This window comes from Gymnoscopelus microlampas, assembly GCF_963454915.1.
Source record: "Gymnoscopelus microlampas genome assembly, chromosome: 11".
Lineage (NCBI taxonomy): Eukaryota > Metazoa > Chordata > Actinopteri > Myctophiformes > Myctophidae > Gymnoscopelus > Gymnoscopelus microlampas.
The window spans coordinates 10782708-10795342 of record NC_139948.1 but is presented as its reverse complement, the minus strand read 5'-3'; the positions used below and the strand labels follow the sequence as shown (position 1 = coordinate 10795342).

The 12635-nt window shown below is 39.6% G+C and overlaps 1 protein-coding gene across 1 annotated transcript; it reads right to left on the bottom strand.

The window, feature by feature from the left end:
• Positions 1–5088: 5088 nt before the first annotated feature.
• On the bottom strand, positions 5089–5508 carry LOC311054569 (angiogenin-2-like; the record flags this gene model as incomplete). Its single annotated transcript, XM_084070577.1, has 1 exon — positions 5089–5508. The coding sequence occupies one exon, from the start codon at positions 5506–5508 to the stop codon at positions 5089–5091; it is 420 nt and encodes a 139-aa protein (XP_083926703.1).
• Between the last annotated feature and the right edge of the window lie 7127 nt (positions 5509–12635).

The window sequence follows — 12635 nt, the reverse complement described above, 5'->3', positions numbered from 1 at the left end:
GGCTCGTGAATCTACAGGGGGGGGGGGGGGGGGGGGCGGGGCGTTCTAGCGTGCACTGTACCGTGCCGTACCTTGCGCCTGAAAAAATGACTGGCTACACGCCGTCCTACTCCGTGTGGCCTCCACGACACCACTGGTCTAAGGGTAACTAAAAGTGCACTCCTTGGAACGCAGATCTCTGAGATGTACTGACCAGTGTCAATAAATCTCATTGTCTATTTTACAGCTTTGACCATAATTATATTGTACATGAACATACACTTTTCCCATTCATTGATTTATGTTTAGACTTCGCATTTGTTTACATTGTGTTTACTAAAATGTACCTAACTTACCCAAATAATTTAGTCAAATGTCAGCAGTATTGTCTAATACCGTAAGTATGTGAGTCCTAGTAAATGGGCTAAACATGCCAGACCATATGGTCCATTAAAGATAGGCTAATTGCTGTGATTATGTGCTGTGATTCTCCTATCCATAAGTTTCCTAGGGCGTTGTGGGCATCACTTCCTGTCGATTTGATCCCTGACAGGGTGCATCCACACATGTACGTCAAGTTGTCGTACGGAACTGTCAAATCATGCAGGACTGTAGCACCACAGCAGGATAAGTAGCTTTTTCAGACCTCACTTGCGGAAGCCGGGACAGTCCATCAGCATTTCCATGGAGCTTAGTACTTTTATATTCAATTGTGTACGTGTGCGCTCCTAAGAATAAAGCCCGTCTTTGAGAAGATAGCCCTTGTAACTATCGATCTTTGAGAAACGCTCACCGTGTGACAAGGATGCGAAAATATCATCTATACGTGGGAGTGGGTACTGCTCTGCATAATTACAGGATTCAATGTCACTTTAAAATCCCCACAAATCCTTACTTTGTCAGTTGTCTTTTTGCCCATAGGTACTATAGGCGTTGCCCACTCAGCCCAATCCACCTTGGATAATATCCCTTGGTCCACTAGGTGTTGGAGCTCTGCTTCCACTTTGGGGCGTAAGGCATATGGGACAGGACGAGCCTTGTGAAATTTTGGCGTCGTTCTCAAGCTTAATCCGTGCCTTGATGTGTTTTAGGGTACCGATGCCCTCTCTGAACACTTGTGCATGTTTATCCATTATATGTGTCAGATGCACGTCTGCACACAGATTCTTCTCCGTGGTGGCGATTTGCATGGCCTTTATGTCATGCCAGTTCAGACGTATGTGCCTCAACCACTGTCGTCCGAATAATGGCACGCCTCCATACTTAAGTACATACAACTCAAGGTTGCGGCTTTGGCCCTCATATGTCACTTTCACCTTCAGTTTTCCCAGTGGAGTGATTCGCTCGCCTGTGTATGTTTTCAGTCTCACACTGGTGTGTTTCAGTTTCAGTTTAGGGAAATGCTCCTTGTAGTCTTGTAAGGATATGATAGACAGTGCAGATCCAGTACCCAGTTCCATTTTGAATGGCACTCCATTAACTTTAGGTGTCAGCCATATGACTTCATTGTCATCATCTTCTGTGGAGTATAAATCAAGACAGGACAAATTCTCTTCATTTGAATCCTCTGAGTCTGTCTCTGTTACTTCATGCACTTTTTGGCTGCCCTTTCCTGTTCTCTTCCCTTGTCTATCACTGTACCTTGATTGAAACAAGAATATTTTCTGATTGATCCCCGGCTAGAGCTTTGCTGTTTGAATACAACACAGAACAGTGTGGAAATTGAGGCTCAATGCGTTGCAGAGCACCGATGACATCTAGTGGCCAAACTTAAGATAGTAGCCTACACTCTTCAAATCCAACACCTCACAGCCAAAGCAGGGGTCATCAATATGTCCGTACACAGACAAATGTGTCCGTGGCAAAGACTTGGTCTTGTCCGTGGCAAATTTTTGATTTACACACCATTATAGTGTTCTTATTTTGATCATAACACCCAATAACTGAATGTCAAGTCTCCAGGTTTTCTTCAGAATATGATATGACTCTGATTTACTATGACACACTATGTATGGCACATTAGGTGTCCTACTAGTACTAGTGGTTCTAAAATGTTTTATTTGCAACGACCACTATAACTCTGAGAGTTACAGACCTGTCGTGTTTCTGGTAATATTATTGTCCACTCATTTTGTATGTCCGTGGCAAAAATGGGATTTTGACCAAAATGTCCACCACAAGAAAGCATGATAAGTCAAATACTGTTTCATCACCAGCAACTAAGCATGAGGTTGCCGCAGAAATACAGTAGCTATGGATGGACCCTGATGAAGATATGTGGAAAGAGTGAGAGTTCTAGTACAGGGTTGGGGCCTGTATCTGCCATAATCCATACTGTCACCCATATCTGCTACTATTCTAACTTCCTCATTTTATTGATATTTTCTTTTAAACCATGCAGCTTACAGTATGTACATATCTGTTATTATATCTGTTGCCATTTTAACTGCCTCATTACATGTTATTTTTAATCACATACTTTTTGGGTATATAGGTCATGCACCTCTTATTGTAGGCTGCACTACATGCTCATACTGATCTGACCGGTTGTTTTCCTTTTTCATTCTTCCTCTATTTCTTTCCTCCTTTCTTGAAATTGGCAAATGATGGGAGCTTGTTCAACAAATTATTTTACCCACTTTGTATACATGGAAACCTGTGATGTGAGAATAAAGTTGAGTTGAGTTGGAAACAACTAAAGGTAATTCAAGTCCCAACTATAAGTCAAAATTCTGAGGGGGCACAATTGGAACAGGCGGGGCAAGCAGGTCTTTCATCAGAAAGAAATAAGATAAGAAATAAAATAAAGTTTCCACTGCCATATCCTGACATCTGCATGACATTTGACATATTCAAAGACTTTGGAGGGATTCATTTGAAGCTCAGTAATCAGGGTGAATACTATATATTTATTTAGAGATGTTCAAGTCAATTAATTGAGCTGTTTTGGTTATTGTTATTGAAAATAACTCTCACTTGAAAAAGAGCTAAATCCTGTCTGCTTCACCCACAAATTATAAGGGAGCCATGGTAACATTATACTGTATAGTGACGAATACACACATTACAGCATCATTTGGTAGAGAAAACGTTCATATTTTGAATCTGATAGGGCCTATCATTAAGTATAATGGTGTCTACAGTATATTACTGGGCCTAATATGGCATTATATGCTGTTTATAATTACAGCATCATTTAGGTGTTGTCCAAAAAAACATAGCGTTTTGGTCTAATTTGCTACAAAATATGAGTTGTTATGTCCTCAGTGTACTGTAAACACGAGTTCTCATACATTGTGTAGCCTTTTTTTTGGGCTGAAGCTGCTCGCCCCTTTTGGAGTGGAGTGGATGGGAGGGGTTTTCCAAGACGGAGTTGAGTTTGTCCCTTATCCTCCCCTCTGCAACTATACCTTCAGCCCATCCAGCTCTAGTCCAACAACAGAGCTGGCCTTCTTTATGATATTATTGAGCTTGTGCAGTTCCCAGACCTTGATGCCACCTCCCCAGCATAATACAGAATGTTTTCTACCACAGCATCCCCAGTAGCCTGCTACACATATTAAAGGACTTGACAGCCTCTGTGTTGTCCTTCCAGTCTCTGGTCTTTATTCAAGTGAACACCCAGGAACTTATAGGACGTATGAGTCTGCCATTTCTACTTCCTCCCCATGTTAATAGGTACTGGGGGCCTCCCCCTGCTCCATTTGGGGCCACCAGCCCTTTGTTCTTCCTAAAGTTAGGTTACTAATAAATAGCTTGTTCATGTTAATATATTATGTTAGTTAACATTAATCATCATGAACTCAAGGTCAGGTTGTATGAAGTAAGGCACTTGTTCATATTCAATTTAGACTAAAATTTTAAAATGTACTGCTTTCTATAGTTTTAGCAATTTTCGTGATCTTTTTTAAAGTGGGCGGGGGCATTCTGTCCGGTGGCTAAATATGTATTTTTTTACACAACCCGGTGTTTTCTTTATTATTATTTACATTAGCTCTTCTAGCCCCCAATAACTCACATCTGGCCATCAAAGACCACAGGACCTTTTTTATTGTGTAAAAAAGGGATATTTAGCCAGACAGAATGCCCCCGCCCACTGTAAAAATATCAAAAATTGCTAAAACTATAGAAAGCAGTAAATGAAAAAAAATTAACACTCATCATTTATTTACTTTAATTACAAGCTAAAATATAAACCTTGGTTGTAAAAAAAACTAAAGTTGTCCTTTAACTCTTCCTGTAACTACAATGTTGAGAGCTTGCACACACAAAAACACTCATACTTCTAGACTAGTCGTGTGATGTGAATATAAATGCATAATAATGTCAAACATATTATAAACATCATTCTGATGTGTTGCAATCAGCAAAATAAAGAATGCTCGCAACAGTGTGTGTATTCTGATCCACCACTGCTAGTGAATGACAGCGAAGGCGATGAAACTCAGCAGAGGCGACACTGAAAGACACAACTAGGCTCGAGGGAACCTCTTGGAGGCCCAAACGGAACACAGGGCCTACATCCCATATGGCCATTAGTTCCTTCAGATAAGATAAGAATAATTTTGGGATGGTCCTGGATCAGTCAAATTGAACAAAAATTAAACACGATGCATTGTGATATTTTTCTCATCACACGACATATGAAGAAGTAATTCAGGCTTTATAAAGTGTGTCTGTGTGTGTTAGTGTGAATGTTATACAGGTTAATTTAGTTTTAATAAAGTCCTAAAAAAATGTTGAAACTGAACTTTACTTTATATGACAGAGTGGGTGGTTTATGGACAATGGTATAGCTATAGGTAACTTACTGTAATTTAGGAATCACTCCAGAAGCAGTGGTGGAAAGTAACTAAGTACATCTACTTTATACAGGACTTTTACTTGTAACAGCGTATTTCTACATTGTGGTATTGATATGTTTAAAAATGTGAGTACCGGTAGTCTATTTCTTTCATCACTGTCTGACTGTCCACAATAGTCACTGCTTTCCAAAAACAAAGCGCACTGTTGATAACACTACAAAGGGGGCTGGTTTATCATAAAATAAAGAACAGAAGACAAATGTGAAATGTCAAACTCTTTTTTTATTTCATTGAAGAGGCAGTGTTAGGCGGTCTTAATGGTGGTCTTAATGAGGTGCACAGGCTTGTTGTCACGACATGTAACGTGGATATACCTTTTCATGAGTTTTTGGTACATGGATTCATATGACCCTGAATTAGGATCATCATTAGCTTTCTCACAATTCACAATGTTATAAGGCGTTTTGCTCACTGTGGGTCCGTTGGCAGGACTTTTACAGATAGCCGTCATTTGGGAGTTATTTGCATCGATGAAGGTATTGGTTTCCTTGTATGGTTTTGCATCATTGATTTTTCTCATCTGTGTTGTACAGGCTTCATCATTTGGTTTCATACCACGGAGGACGTGGTGTTTCAGGAAGATGACAGATGGATCGTCCGTAACACTGATGGCCACAGGGGCACTGAGTAGAGTCAGGAGCAGGCAGGTTAACTGGGCCCTCATGATTTCCTAAAGCAGAAGAAGTACAAAGAAGAAGGCAATTCATGATGTCAACACATGTCAGCATGTCAGTAACCAAGACCTAAACATGATATTTAAAGGAGCTGTAAGTGATATATTTTGTATATATATAATATTCTATTAGATCTGCTATTTTTTGGCTAATGTTCCCCTCAGAATACAGATGCTAGGGTTCAAATGGTTAATGTAAATACTAAATAGAAGTCAAACCAATCACACAAAGATTCGGCGGCCCCCCTGTAGTACGTCAGACGACCCACTAAGGGTCCTGGACCCACTGTTGAAGACCCCTGCCCTACAGCATCAAACAAAAGTGTTGTAGATCTGCTGCTTTTGCAACTTTGAATCCTGAAAAGTAACAGTTTTGGACTGCCGACAGAGAGCTAAAATCTAAAATGACACAGATGCTTTCCTGGTTTTAATAGGTTAATGCTATCTGTTTTAGTACATGTACATCGATCCATTTGCCGGACAGATACTGTGAAACAGTAATGCGTTTTCCATTCAAAGATATCCTTGTCTGTACTCATCATTGACAAAACAATGCCATAAATTTACATTTTACTAACAAATACAGAGTTCTGGTAGTCCTGAGCTGGATGATGATATGTCGTAAATATATTCATTATGTATTAAATGAACACTTATACTGTTTATTTCACGAAGGACTTACTATAATTAATGGCTTCAATCTGTGCTGTGAACATGAATCCTTCTCTGCACACTAGGGTAAATGTTATAACGTATTATTGCAGAGCTGTAAATAAGATCTCCTGCAATATTCTTTGGGCACAGAATCAATAATCTGTAATCTGCACAGTAAAATCCTCAGTGCTAATTGAATTGAGAGTGTAGGCTACACATGGAACCAAATGGACCCATAAGGTTCCATTTGTACATGCTCAGAGTTGAAGTGATATTTTAGTAAGTAACAGGGGTCTCCCTGTAACCCTGTCTCTCCATCTCTTTAATAAACAGAAAATACATTTTCATGTCGGTATACCAATGTTATCCAATCAAGAGAGAACTCATACAGGATACAGGATAAACAAGTGAAATGTGAAGTGATGACAAAGAAATGTGCAGACACAATTGGAACTGGAACACTATAAAATGTAAGCTGATGAATGGGTTTTCTCTCCTGATTGGATGAAAAGTGTCCCATCTGAAAATGTATTTTCTGCTCATTAAAGCACTGGGGAGACTTTTGGTCTTCCATGAAATCAAAGTGCCTTTTTTGGTTAGGCTTACACAATAACCGGTTGTACTACGTCTGTCATCATCAGCCGCCCAATCTGCATCACTGTATGCTTGTAGACCTAGGGGTCCTATTCAGGACCACATGCCCACCCCTACTACCGTTAAATAGGGAGAATTGGAGCTGCGCACCCCCTATATGTTATTCTAGCACCTGCTAGCACCTGCGCTCCCCGTCCCCCATTATGCCGACGCCGTTAGTTGCGCGTGGAGGTGTGCCCGTGGGCGTGTTGTTGCTATCTCCCCCACATTGCCATTCTCAACCCACACATGGGTACGGCTTGGGGAGGGGGGATAGTGGATTCTAAAAGCACCCGCCCGTTTCTCAAACCACCCGCCAAGTGCACACAGACACTGCAATGGCTTTGTGCGTTGGACCATGCGCCCTGTTGCCATGCATTGAGAAATAAGCAACCACATCTATGAAAACAAAAAGAAGCAACTATAAGGCCACATGAGCACTTCAAACTACTAACTAGAGCTTTCATATCCCCTAAATATTTTAGCCCGGCTTGACAAATAATTGACAAATTAGACCCAGCCCAGCCCGTCAGTCATTTTTCTAAAGAAGCTTAATTGCTGCATTAAATCTTGGTAATTCGTTAAGAACAGGAGTCATTCCAGCCTATTCCAAAAGTCTATATTTTATTTAAAAAACAGCTTGGAGCAAATAGGGCTATATAAATATATACACTGCCCCATAACCATTTTAAGAATGATATTCGGTTATTATACGAAATATACTTTTAATTGAGATATTTTCGTTTTTTCCATATTGCTGTCTGCATGTCTTAATAAAATCATGCTTTCAGCAAGCAAAATAAGCAGTAGGCTACAAAACAGTTCGGATTACTTTGTTTGATGGGAAAGAGTTTTCGTTGCCCTGTCGCAAAAATTGCTTGCTCAGGGTGGGATTGTGGGTCTCTTCTCTACATGTAAAGTGTCTTGAGACAACTTGTTGTGATTTGACACTATAATAAAATTGAATTGAATTGAATTGACATCCAATGTTACCTCGTACTGCCGCTGCCTGCTCTTATCATTTGAAGAAATAATCCAATTTGTCTGAAGATCCATTATATGTCATGTTGGTTTAAACTTTAAAGAGTGCTGCGCAGTGACAGAAAACAGCTGGCTGATTGATTGATTTGACCTACTTTTGCGCTTCTGCCCTGATGATTAATTATTTGGCAACAGCTGTGTAAGAGTATAACTATTTTAAATGGCTTTCATATACTCTTGGAAAGCCGTTGCTTATTGGGACCACAATACGCTACAAATTAATTAATATATGAATTTATTTGGATTAAAAAAAACGTCGACCCGGCCCGGGTCGGGTCCCGTTGGGTTTGGGCTAAAATCTTAAGCACTTACATTTTTTATAAGATGATCGGATCATCTAGTGTGATTTTAATTTTGGCTGCTGTGTCGTTAAACCCATGCTGCGGGTGAATATTATATTATATATTATATATATTATATTATTATTATATTCCCCACGTAAACGCTACGTTCATGTTTACTGTTAAAGGTTCTCAATCTTTTCGGTTCCACAGATAAATATTGTGAAAATAGCCGATCTACAAGCTCTCAAGGGTGGACGCGTTGAGAGCTTGTAGATCTGCTATTTTCAAATATTTTTCTAATACTTTTCCTTTTGATACTTTAAGTACATTTTGATGCCAATACTTTTGTACTTTTACTCAAGTCAATTTTGAATTCTGGACTTTTACTTGTAACAGAGTATTTCTATATTGCAGTATCGGTACTTTTACTTAAGTAAAGAATTTGAGTACTTTTTCCACCACTGCAGCACCGAGACGCACCGACATTCCATAGGTTAAATCAATGCATTTTGTCATCGCATCGCACACTGCTCTACACACTCACACAGACACAAGCACGCAGAGATTTAGCTATTTTATGGATAGATATAGGCTATTAGATGTCATTAATTTATTTACCGCAATATTTCACCCGCGGGTTATCCGATATTAATTAATAACTATATTTGATTGACCCGAACCCACCCAAACCGCGGATCGCAGCAATGTGTCTGGGTTTGAGAGGATATGATTGATGTAAACTTAAGTGTAGCTCTGTTCGGGATTACTGAACAAAGGTGGATGATGAAAGATAACGGGGACAATATGGATGTATAAGTTAACTTTAACTGCGTCACTTCAGAGGAAACTATGGAGCAACTTCACACCCCTGTTTACACACCCCTGGAATCCATTAGAATGGTGGAAATAGAACAATAACAGCCAAAGTGAGTACATATAGACCTTTCCTAAAACTGTTCCATTTATTATACCCATGTGCTACTGTATGTCAGTGTACCACCGCCCAGCCCTGTGGTCGACCAGCTGGAGGTCCATGGGTGCCTGTAGGAGCGTTGTGGCAACATGATGTAATTAATCATTTGGGAGCAGCCGGTGTGTACCAATAGTATAAATATTTTAAATGGCTTTAAGTTTCATAATATTCCGGATCTGACTAATATGACACGCTTCTTGTTAACACAATAGGCTACAAATTAATATAAAAATGTATTTGGATAAATAAAATAAAAAAGAAGGAAAACAAGCCCAATGTGGCTTATAATAATCAGACCAGGCAACAGTGCAGAGGGGGAGATAGGCTAGAGCATATATTGGATCGGGGATGACGGCGGATGACGGCTAGCGCAGTCTTCTCTTAAAGGCAATGGCTTCTGGCACGGTGATTGGTTTTATCATTGTAACGCCCAAACCACACCTATGCATAATGTAACGGGGAGCGCAGGTGTTTTGCGGGGCGGGGGAGTACCACAGAATACCAAATCTTGCGGGGCAACGCCTTTTGCCTAGTCCGCACTCCGAAACTAGCGGTTTGCTCCAAGTGGTCCTGAATAGGACCCTGACAGTGTCTCATCAGATTTTCTGTAACACAACTCCTTGTCAAGTGTACCTTTAAGATACCTCAGTACATGTTTAACTGTGACCCATTGCTCATCAGTTGGCTCTGTAAAGTACTGTGACAGTTTGCTTATAACATAGCTTAAATCAGGTCCTGTGCAGACAGTTAAATAAATAAGGCTACCGACTGCCTCTCTGTATTTTCTGACATCAGGCATCATGTCGGCACCATCAGTATAATTTAGTTTGTTCACAAGGTGTCGATCTAGGCTTACAATACTGCATGTCAAACCTTTTTAGGATTTTTCCCACATACTTTGCTTGTGACATTTTTACACAGTTATCAATTTGGTTAAAATCAATACTTAGAAAATGTCTAAGTTTGCCCAAATCTTTCATTTGGAATCGCGAAGCAAGCATGTTCTTCACAGTTCTCAGAGCATTTTCATCACTTGCAGCAATGATTAAGTCATCAACCCATATTATCATGATTACTTTTTTATTTTCAGTTTCTCTGGTGTACACACAATTGTCAGCTTGATTTTGCACAACATTTATTTTGGTCAGGTATTCATGCACAACCTTGTTCCAATTTCTGCCAGATTGTTTTAGGCCATGACCTTTCTAGCTTACAAACCAATTTTTCATTGGTGCTAGATTTCACCTCATAACCCTCTGGTTGTTCCATATAAATTTCACAGGTGCATATAAGTAGGCAGTTTTAACATCCATCTGGTGCAAAATCAGATTTTCCTGTGCTGCTTTCTGCATCAACACTCTGATACTTGTTAAGTTAGCTGTAGGAGAAAATGTCTCCTCATAATCAACTCCCATCTTTTGACTGTACCCTTTAGCCACATACCTAGCTTTGTATTTTTCAGACCCATCAATGTTGTTCTTCATAGCATAAACCCATCTACCCCCACTGCTTTCTTACCCTCAGGTAAGTTGGTTAGAGTAAATGTGTTATTTTCTTTAAGCGATTGCATTTTCTCATCCATCGCATGGACCCACTCTTTTGAGTTATCTGAGCTTAAGGCTCCTGTGAAAGTTACAGGTATGTTACATCTCCCTCTGTAGCAATAATCAATGTTACTTTGGACCTGAAGGGTATCTTTTTGGCTCAGGTTTAGCTTCAACCTCAACTGCCTGTGGTTGGCTACTCTCCTCAGCCTCATTGACTGGAACCTGGTCACTTTCTGGAGTTACATTCTGCCTAGTATTGGCCCTGTACTCCACCTTCAGATTAACATCATCATCATCATCATCATCATCAGCTGCAATGTTAGTCTGAGTCTGTTGCTCTACACCAGTCTTGGAAACAAACTTTACTAATCTATTTTTCTGCACTTTTCTGCGGTCTGGAAAATAGACAATGTATGCTGGACTGGTTTTGTCATACCCGATAAAAACTTGAATCAAGTTTTCCCTTGTCTTGTTTATATGCAAAACACTCTGATCCGAACCTTTGCATTCTGGACAGGTTGGGTCGTCTCCCTGTCAGCACCTGCACTGGTGTCTTCTTTGTGCGCTTGTTAAAACACCTGTTCCTAATAACTGCTGCAGTCTGTACAGCATAAGGCCACAAACATTTTGGAAGCCCACTCTCAATTAACATGCACCGTGCCATATCAAAAAGTGTACGCCAATTTCGCTCAGCTGTTCCATTTTGGTGTGGAGAATAGTGCTGAGGTCTCATGTCGAATACCATTTTTAACCAGTAAAGTTTTGAATTTTTTTTGCAGTGTATTCGGTGCCATTATCAGATCTGAGACGTTTAATTTTACCATATGGGGCTGTGTCGGCAAGAAATCTCTCAGTGGCTTGCACTGTGTCACTCTCTTTAATCTATATAGGCTAGATCTTAAGTTGTTGTGGCCACTGGTGTGGTAGGTGCACCTGTGTGACCCACACAGAGTGGAGAAAGAGATATGCCCACTGGTTTGTCTACTCAAGAAAAGAAAGAAGAAAAAGAGGTAGCTGGCAAGGGCTTTAGAACCCAAATAAAAATGTATTGACCATCTTTTTCCATTCAAAGCAGAGTTATACAGCTAACTACTGCCCTCCACAATGCGTGTTGCCCTACTGTCAGTGGCTTTGCGATACAATCTGGTCTGGGTTTGTACTGTTTACATTATTCAGCTTGTGGGTCATTCAAATCTTTTCAATGTATATATTTTTTGCTGTGTGTTTATTGCCTTCATTATTACCTCCTTGTTGAGAATAGCAGAGGCGCCTCTCAATAAGTTATATTAACTTTTTTTATCTCTGCCAGATAGTCCATGAGGCAGACAAGATTTGATTATCAAATGGCTGGGAAAAACAGTACCTGTATTAAATTGTTTATAGGATAAGTAAATAAATATATGACAACCTTTCCAAAGGAGCAGCTTTTTCATATTTATCACACATTTTGTTATTTTCACCATACATGACATACATACATTTTAAAAAATAGTTATCATAATGAAACTTCCCCAGTTGATTACTTACATGAAGACAATGATTTATCATATTACAAGTTTTCTGAAAATATATTTAACTATGCAAATTGGGCATTTAGTCTATGAGCCAGAGCCCCAAAATTGAGCCATGATTATCAAATGGGTGGGCACATCCAGGTTTGATTTTCTGACTAGCTGTACATCTCTAGTTTACAATTTGGCATGATAATCATTGCAGACTATAGCTTAGTGGTAGTTATCATGCGTTGAATATGTGGACCCCTATATTGTCACATGCAAATTGTATGAACAACTTTTGAACCCCATTTGGTCCTTCAAATTATCTGTGTCATATGAAACTAAGTCATTTGTTAATTTTGACTTGGTGTATACAAAGGTAAAAGAAACAAACAAAAAACTAGAATTTGGCCACCAAAACGTGTTTTTTTAATGCCTGCTCACAGTATTTTTACTTATTTATGGAGTGATACACATGAATATTCCCTCG